Source organism: Balaenoptera borealis (assembly GCF_965194805.1).
Source record: "Balaenoptera borealis genome assembly, chromosome: 9".
Taxonomy (NCBI): Eukaryota; Metazoa; Chordata; class Mammalia; order Artiodactyla; family Balaenopteridae; genus Balaenoptera; species Balaenoptera borealis.
The window spans coordinates 108,127,032-108,148,006 of record NC_138873.1 but is presented as its reverse complement, the minus strand read 5'-3'; the positions used below and the strand labels follow the sequence as shown (position 1 = coordinate 108,148,006).

The window sequence follows — 20,975 nt, the reverse complement described above, 5'->3', positions numbered from 1 at the left end:
TAATAGGTGAACTCATGCAGTATTTCTTCATCACAAAAAAGGATAGATGTTACTGCTTTGCTTACAATTAAAATTAGGTTGGAAAGGAGGTAATATTAGAGTTACTTCTTACATTCCTATTTGATTCTCCGTATACACAATCTAAGGGATACTGAGCCCTCTCCTTTAATCTCTTCTTGCTTCTGAGCTAGATAATAAAGCGCCTTTCTGTCTGTCTGTCTGTCTGTCTCTTTCTCTCAGCTGTCGATTGAAAAATAAATAGAAACTACTTACTTTCATTATGTATATTAGGTAGAATCTTGAAGGATACAGAAAAATACTAAGAAGAAAGTAAAAAGCACCCCTGATTCTACAATGAGATATTTACTGCTAATTCTGGTGTATTTCCTTTCTGTTCTTTTTTATGCATATAAATATACTGAAATCATTACTTAATATTTATATTCTGTTCTCCTGATTTAACGAAGGACTTCTTAACCTGTTTTGTGCTGTGGACCTTTTTGACCACCTTGAGCCTATGGCTCCTTCTCAAAATAGTTTTAAATGCAAAAAATAAAATACACAGGATTACAAAGGAAAGTAATTATACTGAATACAGTAATTAAACCATTAAAACAAATTTGTGATATGGTAAACACATAGATAAGCAACTTCTCACACCTCTCTGTACTTGGTGCAGATTTGATTTGCTCATTCTTTTGGGGGGAAAGTTGATCTTGGTTTAAAAAATTACTAAAAATTGAGTTTCAGGTCATTTCCTTTTATTTGACCTTTTGTCCTTAAAACCATTAAAGAGTTATTTTCTCCTTCATAGTGCTTTTGTTCCATTGAATCTTCCCGATAACAAAAATTCTACAGAGTGGGAAAAGGTGAAGTTCCTGTTTGAAGAACTTGGAAGTAGTCGTAAGTATTCTTTTAAAAAATAAAGTCCGTAATAATTCATATTTCATGACTCTTGCAACTTTTTTCATAAGTAGTCTATTTTTACACTGTTAAAAATTTAACTTCATAATTCTTTTAACCTGTGGTTAAAAGGATGTTAGACAAATTAGGAACTTTGTGTTACTGAGACTTCTAGCCGTCTAGCTGTTCTATAGCCCAGTCTCTTGACTTCTTCATAAAATTACCATGTTGAAAAGACAGTGTAATCTTCAAAGTATTTTAGCGGTAAAGGTCTTATAATTTCTATGTGGTCTTTAATTCACTTAGGATAATATAGAATAATATGTTAAAGAAATGTGCTAGATATTTTGGTGTTTATTTTTAATTTTTAAATGAGAGAACCGTATATTGCTATTTGATCATGATTAAGTAATCTTTTTGTGGAATATAAATTACAGAGGTTTTATGTGGATGAAATAATAGTTTATTATAAATTTACCTCACCAGAAGATCTAAGTTTTCCTCCTCTTAATCAACATGACCTTGGTTTTTAGAGAGGAACTAAAAAGCAGGTTTAGGAAGTTAGCTTAAGAAAGTTGCCTCACCATTGAAAAATATAGTTGGTGTTAGAAGCTGATATCAAATAAGAATGTGTATTTTATTACTTAGAATTTCATGTGCCTTTGAACTATTTTCAAAGAAAGCTAGAGAACTTATTTTATAAACATTATGCTGAAAATTCGTATTGCTTTTGTATTTATTCTTTTTATTAGGTACTGTACATTCTTTGAACAGCACTTTCTCTTTACCCAGTTACAATATTAAATGATGGTTAAATTAGGTCTTGGAGTCTTTGCTGTACAACTTCTTAATTTTCTTGCTTTCCACTTAAGATTTCATCTTGTAAATTGTGGTCCATTAATATCTTGCTGATACCAGCAAGAATACGGATAGCGGGTCTGGCATATACTGATACTGCATGTCAGGATTTATGTACCTGAGCCTGTTGCTGAGAAATAAATTGCTTCTTTTCCTGCAGTTAACTCCTTCAGGTCTCTTTAGTAACTACTCTTCTGCCCTAAACATTATTCTATCAGTTTTGCTAGTCTTTGAGTGTTAGCATAACTTGAATCAGTGATTATAATAGGTAACATTACTGTACTTGCTGTAATCTCCTTAGTCTTAACATTTAAAAAACCTCACATCTTAAACACCATATTTTAGAGTACATTTTGCTTATCACTATTAGTAATATCAACTCTTTGATTAGCCAGATATCTTAGCAGAACACTCCACTTTATCAATTCTAAGATGCATATTTTTATACATTTTCATATCTCTGATTTTGTGATGTATTTTATAAGTGGAGGTACCTTAAAATTGCTATCAGCCAAATGCCAGACCTCTCCTAGTTGTATGAATACTTTCTGTTGATACTTCTAGTAAGATCAAGAAAGTAACAGCACCGATGGTCTTTGATTTAATAAAATGTAGTATTACAGTTAAAAAAATTAAGGCTTAAAAATTTGTCTTTAATAGTTTCTGAACTTGTTAATAATATGCTCTCTCTAAGTGTTATTTTAAAACTGAGATGTGAGTTTTAATAAGATGGGTCATTCTATTATTATTTAAGATTGATACATTAAATTAATTTAAAAATTATATTTGGTTCCACAGTACCTGCATTTAAACTAGATCAATACAGGTCCAATAGAACCTGTATTAAAACTAGAACAATTAGTATTACTCCAATTTAAGAATATTCAAATTTGCATATTTCATTGTATTATCTGGTATGTTTATTTGAAAGCGTCACTCTCACTACTCACTCATTGGCCTTCCTTTAAAAAGTTTCCTAAATCTAACTTGTTAGCATAGTATTCCTGTTTTGGTATTATGTTTGAATCTATTTTCTGTTTGTTTGCGTCTCACTAAGGGAGCATGCTAGCGCCTTTCAAATTAAAGAGGGAAGTAAACTCTTTACGATTTTAGTTCTAGGCTGTGTTTTAAAAACTTACTTGAAATTTAAGAACAGAGGAACTAGGAGTTTGAGTGGAGGGGGAAGACAGGGTCAAGGTCAGTGGCATTCCTATCATGTTATTTCTCGAGGGCTGCCTTTGAGCAAGGCCAGGGCATTTTTTTGGCCAACTTTTGAGCATCTGGTATTTTGCTGATTTCCTTTTAGGCTTAATAATTTGGCAGTAATTTCCCTCTTTAATTTTAAGAGGTGAAAGAAAGAAAGTCTTAGCCTGAAAGATCTTTAACAAATCCATTTATGAAGAGCTATTTAAAAACTCCTTTCCACTTGGAGTTAGCACTTCAAGAATGGGGTAATGCATATTGGGTTTATTCCTTTGGAATGTGTAAGAAACCCAATTTTTATATTTCTATTGATGAATATAAACATTTGAATAGCTGTACATTTTTAACAGTGTTTTTCTTCTTTTGCAGATGGTTTAGCTGCCTTGTCGTTTTCCATTAGTTCTCTGACCTTGATTGGAATGTTGGCAGCTATAATCTACACAGTAAGTATAATGGTAATAATTGAGTTAAGATTAAAGAATCACTTTATGATGCAATTTTGTTACCTTATTGGTATATTCAATTTAGCTCTGTGTTCCTCTTTAATATCTAGTACTTTCTTCATTTTTCTTGAGAGGAGGGTAGATTTTTAACTACTTGGTCATAATCATTTTATCTGTATTTGTGAAATTTAATATTCAGAAACAAACTTTATAACTTGTGAACCTTGAAGTGGTTATATACTATGCAATAATAGATTTAGTGATTTATAAGCATATTAGAACTCTGAACCATAGATCAGTACCTGTTATGGATTCAGTAGATTTATGCTATATGGGGATATAGGGCTTTTAAAATCAGGTATTTTACATCACTTGATATTTCTCTAGTATAAAGAATCTAATCTTATACTCTCAGAGACTTTGATTTTTTTTTTTTTCTGATCTCTCTGGGAATGGTACGATATGACTTATAATAGCCTGACAAACTTGTGTGCAGAGTGCTTTTTGAGTTTTTTGCTCAAATTATAGAGGAAAAGCCAGTAAAAATGCTTCTTACTTGCCTCCCAAAAGAGAGTTGTGCAGGAAGCTTTAAATTATATGGAACCTTTTTCAGATTAATGGAGTTTATGTTTAGAGCATTCTTGATTGATGCAAAGATGAAAAATGCTGGTTATAAAGAAAACATTTTGGGTATTGTTCCAGTGTCTCCCTTTAAACATAAAAGAAATGGGCTATTAGTGTGATAGCAGAATCTGGTTTTGTTGCATAATCATTCAAGTGTCATAATGTATAATAAAAGAAGTCTAAAATCATGCATTTTAGTATCTTTCAGGTGCTTGAGTATTCAGTTTTATTATTCATTGCCATTTTTGCTTTTTTCATGTATTACTACACAAGGAATGTATTGGTGGGTAGCTATCTTCCCATCTCAGAGAATATGTATATTACATGTGAATTGTCTTTCAGGAAACATTCACAAGTTAATAACACATTAGGAGTTAGACCTGGACTCTAATTGCTGTTCTGTGACTAATTTGTTACGCTGATCTTGGGTTTGTCTTTTTACCCTTCCTGGGTCAGTGTTTTCGCCATTAGATGGGAATACAAAAATGCCTCTTAGGGATTTTTGAAGGTCAAACGATACTTTTTGTAAAAGTGCTTCGAGAAGTATAGGGAGATGAGGATATAACAGTCAGTGAAAGGTGAGTCAGGAGAAAGGAACAGAAAAAGGGGAAACCAACGCGTAAGGTCATCCTCAGGAACCAGGAAGGGTCTGCGATTTTACCCTGCTTGCAGCTTGTAGTCTGCTACAGTTCCATGGATGCTGGTGAAAGGTGCAAGACTTCTGGTCGGAGAAGAACTTCCTGTCGCGCGGCAATGGCAGCAGCCACGGGAGCGCGTTGTCTTGCACCCGTTTCCTGAGTCCCGACTCCCATGGGGCGACGTGAAGAGCACCCATTGAGACTGTCACAAAGCTGAGGACCCTTGAGCGTAGGGAGGCTGAGTCTTTATTAACGGACAGGAAACGTGCCTGCTCTCGCTCCAGAGGAATACTGTCTTTGTCTTCCCAGGCTATTTGCTGCACACACATTCTTGAAAAGATAGTACAGGAAAGAAAGGGCAGTTAGTGCCTGGCTTGCAAGATGTGCAGAAATGAGAGACCCACGGAGAGTTGTCTTCTGACGGCCGAGCGGCGGAAGCTGTGAAGGTGCTCTCACAGCGCCGTGTAGGGGACAGACAGTAGTGGCAGGTCGGGAGTAGCTTCTCTGACCTTGGAGCAGAGACCCGAGTGAGGGGGAAGGACAGCCGGCCGCGAGGGCAGGCGAGGGCAGAAGGCCTGGGGTGGGCACCCGGCGCTGTGCTCAGACGGTCAGCGGGAGGCGAGCTGGCGTGTGGGAGCTCAGGCAACTGGGGAGCCTGGCGAGCCTGGGTGGGAGGCGGCCACGGGGCGTGTTCTGAAGCGCCTCATGGGCCCTCGTTAGATTTTGGATTTCATTCGGACTGAGGTTAGAAGCTACTGGAGGGTTCTAAATGGAAAGTAATAGGATCTGACTGGCATGTTAACAGTATTACTCTGGTGGGTCTGAATTCAGTAAGCTCTGGGGCTGATGAGTGGGAGTGGGAAAAATGTGTGAAATTATTAAAACTCTTTGAAAGAGAGCTTCCCTGTAGGAGCGATATTGTAAAGATAAGTATTTCAAACTAATATAGTGTATATTCAAATGGAAACTGTGAAAATTATCATTTATGCAATGAAACCAAATATAATAATCATACTGACTTAGTTAAGATAGCCTTAGAAGAGCTTTACTTTTTCTAGAATGCAGAGGGCTGGGCTGAAGGCCATTGATAAAACAAGCAGAGGACCTGATGGCGGGAACCAGAAAGACACGATGCTGAGTAGGTAGGAGGGGCCACCAAAGGCCTGAGCCCAAGGGGGAGGGTCCAGTGTCATAGGCACCAGGTGAGACTGCCTAGGGGTTACCTACCTAGGAGTTACCGTGTGCGTTTTTTTTAAGTAGCATAAGCAGTACCGTTATGATCCTTGGGGGAGAGGCTTAAATGTGGGTCCCTTTTAAGTCCATGGGTCTCTTGAACTACTTTCCCATCTAAAGTGGGAGTAATATTTAATAAGGTTGTGAGGATTTAATTAAACAATTCATCAAGTCTTGGAATCTGTTGGCCACTCAATCAGTAGTCACTAGGAGCTCAGACTGTTGAATATTCAGTTTCATGTGGTTCAAGCTATAGATTCCACCACTTTCCTCTCACAGCGAAAGTAAACCAGGTGTTAACAGCAGTTGTGTCGTGGTCAGTGAGAATGTGGATTATGGAAAGGTAAGTAAGTCCAAGAGACATCCACAGTTGGATGGTGGGTACTCTTGGGGGTGTGGATAGACAGATAAACATCATCTAAATAGCACTACAAAATGTGCTCAGAACTGGGCGGAAGAATGTTTTGCTACCAAACCGTAGTCTCGCCAGTTTTACTACCTAGGTGGGATAGAGAAGACCCCGGTTAAGGGGGAGCGTGGTATGCACAGCTGAAGACTAGCCATGAGTGTGAGTCTTTATGTAAAATGTAATTTCTGAATCCTAGCTTCCCCATCTGAAAAATGGGCCAATAATACTTATTCAGACTTTATTAAAAAATAGTTGAAAATCAACTGTTTACTGATAAGTGGTTTTATTATTGGTAGGTGGCTAATGGTACTAATTATCATATTTGCTTGTGAAAGCAAAGTTTTCTCCTAAGTAGTTAGGGAAAACTCAAGAATTGGAGCAGAACATGAATGAGGGTATAATAGATATGCATGGGGAGTAGAAGAGGTTTAATTTTACTATGTACCGAAAGTGGGAAGTTAATGCTTAGAGTACTTTGACCCTGAGTACAAGGAATTAATTATTAAAGGTAAGATTATGTCTGTTATTGAATCTGTAGCTATTAGTATTGAGACTACAGAGGTTTTGTAATGTTTGTGTCATTTGAATGTGAATTTCTTAGGTATGCGTTGTTGTTTAGTTTAGAAACTAGTTGATTATTTAAATTTTACCAAGATTATATCCACTGTACCACATCTCAAGGAATAGCCAAATAATTGGGCACTCGATTTTAGGAGAAGAATGTCAAATGACATGTTATCTTGCCTGTTGTTTTCAGTTTAACTTGAAAGGGGATCTGCTACTTTTTAAATTAAAAACAAACAAACAAACCTCTAGACACAGATATTTATGCAGACATTTTAATTTTTTGGTGCCACCAAGTGGGGAAATGTTGACTAGTGCTATTTTCATACAAAATGTATCATATGGACCACTGAAGTGCCTATAAAGACAGCGACTACTGAACTTTTTATTATGTACACTTATCAGTAAAAAAATCGAACACGTCTTCCAGGAGTTTATGAATTATATATATATTTATGCTAATCAATCTAAATTTACTATAAATGTAGACCAATGTATTAAAGAAAACTAGAGTGCTAAATTAAGGATTTGAAAATAGAACTAAATAGAGCAGTGGTTCTCAATAATCTTTGAAGACAGAACTCCACTTTAAAAATTAAATTTCTTGGCCTTCTATGTGATAGTATGCTTCATTGAGTCTGTGACCTGATTTGCAAGATGCTCCTTATGTACCACTGTAAGGAAAAGGCCCTGCCCATGCTCTCTAATCATTCATAGTTTTTGTTTTATATTAATGAGAGAAGTGTTTTAGCCTTACCTACATAAAAAAAAAAAGTTATATCACTTTTCTGCATACAAGATAAGGAAAATATAAGTGCAATAAGTTGTAAAGGTATTCCTAAAACTTCACATTTGGAATGTGAGTCTTCTGAATCACTTTTTTGAATAGGCTGTTCATGTCCGTGTTTCACTCTACAGGGTTGTTTTATGCTATCGAGAACTGAGGCTAACGGCTCTTCTTGGGTGCTCCATTCTTGTCTCTGGGATTTTCTTTGAAGCTGCTAGCACACCTGTTGTGTAAATTTAAGCTGTTTTTGTTGTTGTTTTGTTGTTGCTTCTTCTTTTGCTGCCTAAGTAGCAACGCACAAAATGTCTTCTACTTTGGGCATCTTCCTTTCTTAAGCTTACAAAGCCTTTGACTGTTGCTTTGCAAGAAAATACAGAATCATGCTCATTGTTCCGGTTAACTTTTGCTTCACTGCTTGCTCCTTTCTTCTGTCTTTCCTTACACATTAACTTTTTGCTTCGATGTCAAATCGTAGTACTGTCTTATAAGACGTGGTAAATGGCAGTTAAACTCAAGAGTTGTACCAAGAACGCAGGTCACTCCACTGGAGAGGTAACTATAATGTAACCAGCTATGACCAAATTTGTGACTGTGCAGGTAATGACAACTACGTCATGACTTCTGCCTAGCCAGTGTTTGTAAGATGCATCCGAATTTCACTGATGTTAAATGTGAAAAAATATATGTATATTTTAGAATCAATGAACATTTAAAAGGGAAATCTTCATTGAATACATGTTAAGTGAGTTGTTTCATTAGTCATGACAGCATCCGTGTCCTTGAATAATAGGTGTTATAAGTATATGCAGGACATATATTCAGTTTACAGGCAGTGCTTGGCGTTGACCTTTCTAATCCAAGGCTAATAGGTTGGAAACTCATCCTTCACAGAAGAGAGAGGTGCAGGGAAAAGTGATGTTCTTATAGGGGCAAGAAGGTATTAGAAGTGTCTGTATATATTCTTTCAAAACATTTGGCTTTTAAAATACAGGTAGTGATTTACTCTTGGAACTTGAAACAAATAAAATTGGAAGCAATTATGGCTGACCTGGAAGCATTTTAAATGATATGATCTCTTTAGCCTTGTTGATTTTCTGGTAATTCACTAGAGGGCAGTAGTAAGCAATAAAAGTTTTGTGTTTCTGAAAAATGATAGCCTTCATACATGTTTTTCAAAGAAATCTGAGGTTAAATTCAAAAGATTGTTGTTTAAAGATCTTAAAGTTGTAGTGATTAAATATTTTGTATACTGTGTTATGTCAAGTTTATCTTAATCTAAATATTATACTTAAATTTCCTGATAATCATTGAAATTTAAGCATGCAATCCAAAAAATAAGCTAAAAGCTAGGTAACCAAAACAGTGATTACTTTCTTTTATTTGTTCTCTTCAGACAATTAATAATTCACAAAAAGATGTTGTATTCTGGTCCCATGTTACCACAGGGTGTTACCAAGGACGTATTTTTATTTTCTAAAATTTTTACTTTAAGCTATTTATTTAGGCTATAGGAATTCAGTTTAACTCTTCGAATAAATGTGTAAATTCCATGTAAGGAAATAAGTTCATGTGAAGAAAGGGCACTGAAAAAATTTTTTTTGTTTGAATATTATTTTCTTAGAGAAGTTGTTTTATTAATTGAACACATGTTTGTTCTTGGAATAAAGGTAGGTAAAAGAAGAATTGAGACCTAGTCCTCACATACCAAACAGTCTACTGCAGTTATTACTAGTCTGGCTGAGAAATCTCTATTGTTACGAACTTTCCACATGATTCTGATTAGCTAAGTTTGGCAGATCTAGTGATAAAACAGACATGCAGACAAATAATGTTAATGTCCAGTGTTCTGTACTATAATTGAGTTATAAGCAAGGCACATTTACAAATCAAGGAAGGTTTCTCAGATGCGGTGTAGTTAAGCTGAGCCCTGAAGGGCACTGGGCTGGGCTACTGAGGTCAGGTGAGAGGTGGGCGTTCCAGGTGAGGCACTGCATATACGCAGGTGTGGATGCGGAAACTGCAGTGACTGAGGAGCAGTGAACCGTTCGGAGGCATGAGGTTGGGTGGCAGGGATCAGGTCACGAAGGGCTTCGTAGGCCAGGATTAGATAGTGGCGTCTATTCACAAGACCAGTAATTGTACCTCTCACTGGAAAAAAATAATTGTAAAGCGACATTTTCAAACAGCCGTTCATGAAATTCTGATACGTACAGAAAGAGGTGAACAGAGTAGGGTGGCTCTGGTCAAAGCAGCAGCAGACCGACCCTCCCTGGCCCCCTGCCTTCTTGCCTCCTGTGTGGTCCTGACGGCCCAGACGCAGAGTCCTGGGGACTCCCGCCAGAGCACTTGGTCCTGGGGAATCTCAGTGGATGCGAATCAGAGGAATGGCATAATCTGACCTCAGGGTTAGAGCAAGATCACTTTGGAAACAGTGTAAAGGATGGACTTGTAGAAAGTGAGACCAGCAGACCAGTGAGGAGAATTTAGATGGCCTTGTCTTTGACAGTAAACTCTAAGTAGCGGCCATGTTTTTAGTACTGACTGGAGTACAGATTCCTTGGGAAATAATTGGTTTGGCCAAAGAGTTCGTTCAGGTTTTTCCATAACATCGTGTGGAGAAACCCGAATGAACTTTTTGGCCAACCCAATAGTATTGAGTTCTGAGGTTAGTATATTTAGAGACCCAGATCCATCAAGCAGAATAGCAAGATTTGGGATAAAATAAGCCTAGTTCGGAGGTGGTTGGAAAGACAGGAAAATATACTTGGGCATAAACTCGGTTTAGCAAAATAATTTTGCCTCGGCACTTGGTTGTAAAAAGCAACGTGGACTTGTGGTAAAATGACATGTGAGTGTGGAGAATCGGTGAATAATCATCATGTAATACTGTATACTCATCAAAGTGCTGTGTTACTTTTTTTCATTACCGTTTAAAAGGTGTGGAACTACTAGAACAACAGATAGGTCAGAGTGATAATAGGGATAGGACTCTCCTACAAGGGAAGGGTAACCATCTCTGGGACACCCTGGCTTCCATACGCTTTTTTCTTTACATTTTCAGTATTTTGAGGATATAAAATTTACTGTTAAAAAAATAAACCTGATTATGTTTTTCCTTTTTATATTTTACCAAGGTCATTAGGAGTATAAATTGGATAAGAATTTAGTTAGTTAAAAGAAAATTATTCTGCTCTGTCCAAATTATATTTTTTTCTAATACAAATAGAACCTTTCCCCAACCTCTCCTTGTTGTTTTTGTTTTCGGATGGTGGGGAAATCATGAGAACATTAACTTATGTTTTAACAATATTTAAAATGCAAGATTTTAAGTATCTCTCCTTTAGAAAATGCAAGGATTTGCATATTGGGTAATAATTTCAGCTAGTTAATTATCTAAATACAACATGCTATATAGAGTTGATACTACCTGATAGAACTGGTTGAGTTCTGGGATTTCCTTTTAATTATGTTCTTTGTTTCTATTCTCCCTTAATTAAAAAACAACGCTGATGTGTCAGAATTTATGCTTCCGTATATGAATTGTGGTTTAATCAATATTTAATCAATGTCTAAAGGAGGCTCAGTGAGAATACTGAAGTGATTAAAATCGACACTAAACACATTTGAGGTCATCCTGGGAGTTGACAGCCTGGTAGCAGAGAGCACGAGAGAAAATTTGCAGGATTACTCAGGATATTTTAGAGTTCGGGGTTAAGCCGAAGAGGTAGCGTTTGTCACTTCTGCCCACATTCATTGCTTGAACTCAATCTCATGGCCCTACCTAACTTCAGGGAGGCTGGCTGAAGTAGTTTGGCCGTGTTCTCAGGAAGAAAATGGAAAGATTTAAATACGTGATGTTGTATCTACTTTAGAGCCCATTGCTGCAGCCAAGAGGTGATAGTTGTCAGTTTTGCTTCTAAGGATTTAAGGTCAGTAACGATTTTGAATAATGGTCACATGGCAGTTGCCATTAAGTGTTTTTAATAGTTACAATAAAATTTCACATTTGGGACTGGCTAATATAGAATTGGGTAATATAAAATAATATGTTTATTTTTAATGCTGATTAATATTTTAAAATTTCTTATAAGAATTATATTTAAAATACTTAGTGAAAAGACTATAAATATTTAGAACTTACAAATAAACTACATACAGATCATTGGTATGCTAATCAAATAACATGTATATTAAAATACATTTTATTAAGGGTTTACTATATACACTTGGATAAAATTGGTTTTTTCCATAGAAAATAATTTTATAAATTATTTCTACTGATTCATACTGTCTTAACCCCTGATTAGCCTGAAATTATGACTTATTACTTTGATAAAGTATTATATTTACATTAATTTTGTAACTTGTCTTTTGAAAAATAGGTATTATCTATTCTAGGAATAGTATTACAGACGTAACTCTATGTAACTAAACATGAAATAAACAGAATTATGAGGCAGTATAATCATGATTCACTCCCATATACCCTGTTCTTCAGTGACTGTCCCCTTCACAACTGCTTACTCATTTTGTTATTACTTAAAAGGACATTTTTTACCTGAAAATTCTGTATAATATGTTTAAAATAGTATTACTAGGGAATTCCGTGGTGGTTCAGTGGATAGGACTTGGCGCTCTCACTGCCAGGGGACCAGGTTTGATCCCTGGTTGGGGAACGAAGGTCCCGCACGCCGCATGGCGCAGCCAAAAAATAAAGAAATAAAATAAAATAGTATTACTACAACGTGTTTTACTTTTGTTTCTTTCAGGCCTATGGCATGTCGGCATTACCTTTAAATCTGATAAAAGGCACTAGAAGCGCTGCTTACGAACGTCTAGAAAACACTGAAGACATTGAAGAAGTGGAGCAGCACATCCAAGCGATTAAATCAAAGGTGAGTTGATACTTTATTGTGATCGGGGAGCGTAAAAGTACTTTGTCTTTGAGCTGCTCCGTGTTGTGACTTAGACATTGGTAAGCCCATATTTTGACATTGTTTGAGTTTTTGTTCAAAGTATCCTTAAAGAACCATATTTTTAAAAAATTGTCTTCTGTGAAATGTAGGACACTGACAGTATGAGAATTTTTATCAGTGTTCTAACAACTAAAACACAAAAGTTCTTCTTACGTATGATGAAGACCTTGCAATTTCCCAGGGATGCTGATTCCATGTGTAGTATCAGATTTCACTGTATCACTTATGTTAAAGTTTTATGTACTAGTTGAATAAGATAAGATTACCTGTAACCACTTGCCAATTAAATGTACTTCTAAAAACACAATAAAGTTTTTCTTCCTTTGTCACCTTCAAGTAACAGATAAATCTTATTTATAGAACATAGGAAAAAATGGAAAGTTTTCTGAATTATTCTATTAAACTGTCATAATCCTGAGACAGAAACCAGATGGTAATAGCACACCAAAAAGAAAACTGTTCACTGGGCTCTCTTATGAAAGTACAGGCAAATAATTTAATATAAATAAAAATGTTAGCAATTCAAAAACTATGCTGTAATAAGAGAATATTTCATAATTATAAGATTAGGTTTATCCCAGGAATGCGAGGATGATATGTTAGAAAATAAAGTAGTTTAATATATTGAGAATAAATGAGAAACATAAACATCTTAATAGATGCCAAAGAGTATTAGGTAAGAGTCAATTTGTAGTTAACAACGTTTAGAGAAAAGTCTTACCGAATTGGAAGAAAAGAAGTTGTTTAGCAAAGGAAGCCTACCGTGAGCATCGTACCTAATGAAAGAAACAATCTCACTAAAGGCACGTAGACGACAGGGATGTTTGTATCCTATTCCTAGTCAGATAGAAAAGAACGTAGGGGTAACTGTGGAAGGGAGAGGAGAGAAAAGGGGAAGTAACTTCTGTTATTTGCAGATAGCCTCTACCAAGAAAATCTAAAAGAACCAACTGGCAAATTAATAGACCTAACAAGAGTTCATCAAGGTGTCCAGATACAAATGTACAGGATCATTCACCAGGTGGAGGATGTAATAGAAAATGACCTCATTTCCAATAACTGTGAACTATAAAATAATAAGAAATGTCAGAATCTTCCTGGTGGAAATTACAAACTTTATTGAAATACATAATAGAAGACTGAAGTAAATGGAGAACTTCATCCGTTCCTACTTGGGAAGATTCAATATTGTAGAGATGACAGTTTTCATACGTTTAGGTGGAAATTCAATACAGTCTATAAAAGATAAAAAATGAAATCTTCATAAACTTCCTACCATATACCAAACAAATTCAGAATTTAAATCCAATATAACATTTACAAAACATTTGCAGAAAGTGAAAATAAAATTTTATTTTGGTATGTGGAAGACCTTTCTAAATAAGACTCAGAACTCGAGTGCAAACTGAGAAATTGGTGAGCTTTACATTTTTATGTTTTTAAATTTATGTACCAAAAAAAGTGGCAGCAAAAAGGAATTTAAAGAACCAACAATAATATGAGAGGAAATAATCTGCAATATAGCTGATATATACTGAGCATCTTTAAGCCAAGAAGAAGAAAAGACAAGAAATACATAGAACTATTGAACAAAAGACCTAAATAGACAGTTTACTGAAGGAGAAATTAAACTGTTCAGTGAAAATATGAAATGATGCTTCAGCTCATTAGTAATGAGTAGGTTGACTAAGATCCCAGTGTGTGTGGGACCTGAGGAGTTTTCCAGAACATGGTGGGACTTTTACTGCTAAAACCAGGATGGCTGGTAATTAGAGCAACTCAATATTTTTTTTATCCTTTAGAAGTGTTTAAAATTTTTACCTTTGTCAGGGGTTGATAAGAATTTGGGGATAGGAATACGGTTTGAGGGAATATAAAATATACAGCTTTTTAAAGAAAACTGAATGTTGTCACATGGACCTGCACACACAAATGCACAAACAACGTACCTTTTAATAATTAAATTTTAATCCAACAGATGCCTAGGAACTTATCTTACTGGATTGTATGTGTGCGCTTGTACCCAGGTGAATAAGGATATTCATGTCCCTGCCCCCTCAAAAAAGAAAATAATCTAAATGTTCAAAAATAAGGTATTTGTTAAATTAAAATATCATGGTATAATGTGCTGTGCAATGATGAAAAAGAATGAGGTAGATTTATATAGCTTAGAGAACGTATCTTATGAAATTAAGTTAGACTTTCTCAGTTTAAATTCTGGCTCTCCTGATTATGCAGGTAGTATCTGTGGGCCTTATTTTCCTCATCTAATAAATGAATAAAATGCTGTTATCAACCTCAAAGTTTTATTCTGAAGATTTAAGGAGAATAAGGCACAGGAAATGTTAGCTATTATGTAAAACAAAAACCGTAAGTATGTTTACACAGAGGGACACATGCAGACACACAGATATACATGGTCTCTGTGACAGCGATAACCACAGAAGAGGGGGTGGTCACTGGGGACCATGGGAAGGGCAGCTTTCACGTGTTACTGTTTTTCCAACACAGGATATTGTTTATGTGCTATGCAACTTCATTTTTTTTTTTTCCAAATGAAATAATTGGGTGACTGCTGGGTGTCTCTCCTGGTGTCTGTCTGGCCACAGTTCTTCTTACGTTGGTTTAGACAGTTGCTACAGCAGAGTGGGACTCCATTCACCCCACTGATGCTTCAGCAAATGGGCAGATAATTTGAGCGTGTTTTCAGTGGACCCTTAAATCAGCTTACTAAAAAATTTCTTTCCTGAAATAGGGAACGCCAGCAGTGAAATAAATCTACCTTGTTGGTATCCTTTTGCTATTAGAATGGCAGTTTTGAGAAAAATTGTGTACTTAAGATATAAAGTACCACACGCTTGAAGCATCGTGGCCTGGATCTGTCTTCTGGAGGGAGGTGTCTTATTCCTCTGGTCTTCAGAAAATACCCTTCTGTAAGGTTCCTTTTTGGGGGATACAATTTGATAATAACCAGTGTACTTAAAGCAGTGAAGATAGTTAAATAATAGTAATAGTCCCACGTATGCGAAGTGTGGTCTCTGGTTGGGGGATACAGTTTGATAATAACCAGTGTACTTAAAGCAGTGAAGATAGTTAAATAATAGTAATAGCCCCACGTATGCGAAGTGTGGTCTCTGGTTGGGGGATACAGTTTGATAATAACCAGTGTACTTAAAGCAGTGAAGACAGTTAAATAGTAGTAATAGTCCCACGTATGCAAAGTGTGGTCTCTGGTTGGGGGATATAGTTTGATAATAACCAGTGTACTTAAAGCAGTGAAGACAGTTAAATAGTACTAATAGTCCCACGTATGCAAAGCGTGGTCTCTGCACCAGCGGCAGCGGCATCTCCTGGGGATTTGGCAGAAATGCAAATTCCGGGCCCCACCCGAGGCCTAACTAAGTCATGTTCTCCTGGGGTGGGGTCTAGAAACCTGTGTTGGACGGACTGTCCTGTTGACTGTTATGCATGTGAAGCTTGGGAAGCAACACGATCAGGAGGAGGATGGCTGGTGCCAGAAGAGCATGGCAGCGCCACTGTGTGAAGAGATCGTTGTGACCCTGTACCTCCCCTTATGAGAGGCCATGCGGGCTGTTTGCGTGTGCCCGTCATTTCACGTTGATGCTGCTCTGGGCCGAGCTGCAGAGCGCTGGCCGCTCTGCCCCCCAGCGTCCTATTTAACCTTGATAGGGGTTTTAACACTCTAATTACCTAACGCTTTTGCAGTTTAAAAATGTCCCGGGAATTCCCTGGCAGTCCAGCAGTTAGGACTCTGTGCTTTCACTGCTGAGGGCGTGGGGGTTCAATCCCTGGTCGGGAAACTAAGATCCCACAAGCCGCGTGGTGTGGCCAAAAACTTAAAAAAAAAAAAAGTGTTGTCCCATGTAAATATTTTCTTGGTCCTTCCAATAAAAGCAAACAAATTTATATTTCACCTTTTTAGTATTTAGCAGTTGTCTTGTCATTGTGGTTTATTATCGTACCGAGTTGAAGACACTTAGGGGCAGAGGGGAGTTCAAGTGGGAAAGTGTCACTCAGACACCACAGAAAGGTACTACTCATGGTTACGGTAAATATCGTATGAAAATAGATGAGAATTATCTGTCAGATAGGTCAGCCAAAGAAAACATGACTCATTTGCAGATGTAAATGGAGAATAAGAAAGTGCTGGTTCTTAGCAATTGTTATAAAAGCCTGTGCACACCACGTACTAGTACTGCATCACGCTGCTGGTGTTTGAATCAGGGACTGAAAAGCATCAGCTCGGATACACTGTAACACAATCACTTGACCAGAAGGAGAGAGAGCAGAGGACCGAATATGTTAAGATAAGGGGTAGGATGAGGAATTTGGAGGTGAAGGAGAATAATTGAGCAAAGAACATAAAGTGCCTCATAAAAAGGGTGTTTTAAAAAATATTTATCTGTCTCCACATAACTTTACCGTGTACGGTATTTGGAAAATAGGGATCAAGAGGAAGTTCAGCATTAAATGTACACACATTCATGTCACATTTTGACACTGATCTTGGTTCAGAGATGTGTATTGTCACATAGAAATTGTTGGGTTCTTTCTTTCTTTTTTTTTTTTTTTTTTCCCCAATTTGTAAATTTGCCAAAGGAGTCAAATCGAACCTAAAAAAGTTTTTGTTGCCTGATCTGCTAAATCTGATGGGTACTTGATAAAGACCTTAATGGTAAAAAAACTGTTTTATTTTGTTCTCTTATTTGCAGAGCAAAGATGGTCGACCTTTGCCAGCAAGGGATAAACGCGCCTTAAAACAATTTGAAGAAAGGTTACGAACACTTAGGAAAAGAGAGAGGCACTTAGAATTCATTGAAAATAGCTGGTGGACTAAATTCTGTGGTGCCCTGCGTCCCCTGAAGGTAAGTGGAGTTTTACAAAATTATGCTGTCACTCTTCCAGGTTTCTGTAGTACCTCTCAGAGAGGTTGAGTTCTCCTAGTGAGGCATTGCAGCATGGAACTTTAAGGGCGTGGGTTTCGCAGTTAAAATAATCTGGTTTTAAATCACAGCTCTGATATTTGGTAGTTGGGGCAAGGTACGTAACCTCTCTGAGCTTCATTTACTCATGTGTAATGTAAGTATTATAACAGAGGTTTTGGGGAATTTAAATTAAAATATAGGTAAGTAATGTGGTATTCTGGTTTTACAAGGTTGTACTTTTCTGTAGGAGATCTGGGACCCATGTTAGACCTTTCTCAGATAGACAGATTTCAATATTCAGATTGAAAATTTCAATAGAATTTGCTTCATTGTGAGGTGGCATGTTTCTGAAAGTATGTAAAAAGGTATTATTTAAGATGGAAAACCATTAATTTCCTTTTTTTTTTTTTTGAAACCATCATTAGCTAGCCTTGAATTCTTCAGACTGTGGTCTTCCTCTTATAATTCAAAAGGAAATGAGGAAATGCACTGACTGCTGACCCTAAAAAGCTTCTCGTTTGAAAGACTGCTTCCAAACATACCATAATCAGTTAGATCTACTGTGTGTCACTTTTAAACTTTTCTTCAGACTTACCTCAGTCCCTTTTCCCAAGGTGATTGTCTTCATAGCACCAAAGGTATGAAGAAACCCTGCTCACCCTTAACTTAATTCTAAATTGTTTCTATAGCTTCCTTATAAATATTTATAACTTGGTCGCTAACATTAGCTGCCTTGTTTTAAAAGTGCTTAGTGCCGTTTCACTGTACCTGTGTTTAGAGGGACTTTCAAATCAACTTTATTAAGTGTGCAGATTGATTTCGCCAAACGTAGGTATGTAGGTATAGAAGATCTACATCACTACAGAAAGCTGCTTTATGTCTTCCCCGGCGCCACTGGGGTCAGACCCCGACCACCCACTGACGTCCTCCTGTCATTGAGGTTTACTTTTGTGTGTTCTGTGGGGTCACGGCATATATAGGCTTTGGTCTGGCTTCTTTGCCTCAGCCCGGTGCTTTTGAGATTTCGTCCATGTTACTGCATTTCTTTTCAGTGGTTCAATCTGTTTTCTTGCTGAGTAACATTCCATTGTGTCTGTTTCACCATTTGTTTATCCACTCACCTGTTAGTGGGGGGATTCGAGTTGTTTCCAGTTTGAGGCTATTATGATTAATGCTGATGTGAACATGGTGTACAAATCTTTGTGTGGACATCTACACATTCATTCATTTTTCTTGAGTAAACGCCTAGGAGTAGAACTGCTGGGTCTAATGTTTAATATACATTTCACTTTATAAGAAGTGAAGTATTTTTCCCAGTGGTTGCAACATTGTGCATCCCCGCAGCAGCATGAGGTTTCCTGTTGCTTCACATCCTTGTCAACTCGTATTGTAACTGTTGGTGATAGGTGTCCTAATGGGTGTGTAATCTTACCTCATGGTTTTGATTTGCATTTCCCTGGTGACTGATGATATTAAGCATCTTCTTGTATTCTTATTGGCCATTTGTTTATCTTTTCTCAAAGGCCTGTTTAAATCTTTGGCCACTTTAAAAGTTAGGTTTTCGTTTTATGAGTGAGTTATGAGGCTTCTTTGTATATTCTGAATCAAGTACTTTGTCAAATTTGTGTATTCTTAATGTTGCCCCCTAGTTTATGCCTTGCTTTTGTGTTGTCTCAACACTGTCCTTCAAAGAGACGTTTCTTAAGTTTTTATAGAGAGCATTTTCTCCTGAGTGTCTTCTAGATGATAGTGTTAGTTCTTATATTTTAGGTTCGTGGTCCATTTTAAGTTAATTTTGTGGAATGATGTGACTTAGGGGTCAAAGTTTATTTTATTTTCCATATGGATAGCTGGTTGTTTCAGCACCTTTTTTTTTTTTTTTTGGACAAGACTATCCTTTGCTCATTGAATTTCCTTGGTACTTTTGTCAAATCGATTGTATATATGTGTGGGGTCTGTTTCTGGACTCTCTTCTGTTCCGTTGATCTGTATGTTCTTATGCTGAAACTTGATTACTAGAGCTTTATAATCAGTCATGAAATCAAGCAGTGTCAGTTCTTCAATTTTGTTTTCCTTTTTCAATATTGTTTCGGCTCTGCTAGATCCTTTGCATTTCCATATAAATTTAGAATTGACTCGTAACTCCACAGAACACCCAGTGGAATTTCTATTGGGATTACTTTGAATCAGTAGGTAAATTTGGGGAGAATTGTTATCTTAATATTGAATCTTCTAATCCATGAACGTGATATCTTTCCATTTATTTATGTTATCTTAAATTTCTCTCAGCAGTGTTTTGTAGTTCTCAGTATAGAGGTCTTGCAGGTATTTTGATAAATTTATCTATAAGTATATCTTCGTTTATAATATTACACATTATTTTGTTTAATTTCAGTTCTCAATTATTTGTTGCTAGTATGTAGAAATTCATTTCTGTACATTGGCCTTGTATCATGCAACCTGGCTAAATTATTAGTTCTAGTAGCTTTATTATAGATACCCAAGGAATTTTTATATACATGATTATGTCAGTGCTAGAAGACAGTTCTACTTCTTCCTTTCAAATATGAGATTTCCGATTTTTTTTCTCCTTATTGCACGGGCTAAAACTTCCAGTACCGTCAGTTTACCATTTATTCCTTTTGTTATATAAATAAACCAGTATTCTCGAATACTGATTGGAATTCTTACCTATCTTTCTGTTATCTGGTTTTAAGTTAGGAATGATAGGAAACACTTAGGATTAGTTAGTAGTAGTCATGCCTGATGGAAAAATCTGAGGATGCAAACTTATTGTTATGTAATTGAGGCTTTAAGATGAATTTTTCTCACGTGAAGTATGACAATGATTTGTTACACAGATACAGCTCAGAAAATGGGAAGCTGCGCTGTTCGTGCTTCTCCTACTTCAGCATCCGGTGGTCCTAGTGGGAGCAGGCAGGCAGGGCCGCGCCCCTCTCTGCACTGCTCAGCCGTGCTGGAGGTCGTTTAACACCTCTGAGAAGCTCCTGGTGCAGAATTTCTTTAAAGTTATGTCTGTCTCAAAATTTGGTGGTAGTGTTCGGTGCTGTATATAATCCATGTTTGCTTTATTATAAAGTGTATTAAATTACACCGGAATTTGCCATTTTTTATAAGAAAATTTTATAATTATTTTTCATAAGAGTAGCTCCCCCCCCTGCCCCCCCCCCCCCCGAGATGCGATTGGTCTTGTGATTTCACACGTCCATGATTGCCTAGCATATGTGTATCTCATGTCAGAGGCACGGGGGTTCCGAGCATGGCTTTTCTGTCACATACATCTAGTGATGAGTCCTTGCTCTCCTCCTCACCAGCCGTATAGATTCTTGTTGCTTCACCTTGCTACACCTCATTTTTCTCATTCATGTAA

At 36.8% G+C, this 20,975-nt stretch overlaps 1 protein-coding gene across 2 annotated transcripts in view; it reads left to right on the top strand.

Moving 5' to 3' along the window:
* Positions 1–20,975, top strand: part of LMBRD1 (LMBR1 domain containing 1) — a 123,234-nt gene that overhangs the window by 50,668 nt on the left and 51,591 nt on the right. The window contains exons 6-10 of one of the 2 annotated variants that reach the window (XM_082405077.1): positions 815–903; positions 3,334–3,407; positions 12,432–12,557; positions 17,372–17,524; positions 20,446–20,613. In XM_082405077.1, coding sequence (XP_082261203.1) covers positions 815–903; positions 3,334–3,407; positions 12,432–12,557; positions 17,372–17,524; positions 20,446–20,613 — 610 coding nt within the window. The remainder of the gene's footprint in view (positions 1–814; positions 904–3,333; positions 3,408–12,431; positions 12,558–17,371; positions 17,525–20,445; positions 20,614–20,975) is intronic. The other variant, XM_082405078.1, reaches the window with a different exon arrangement.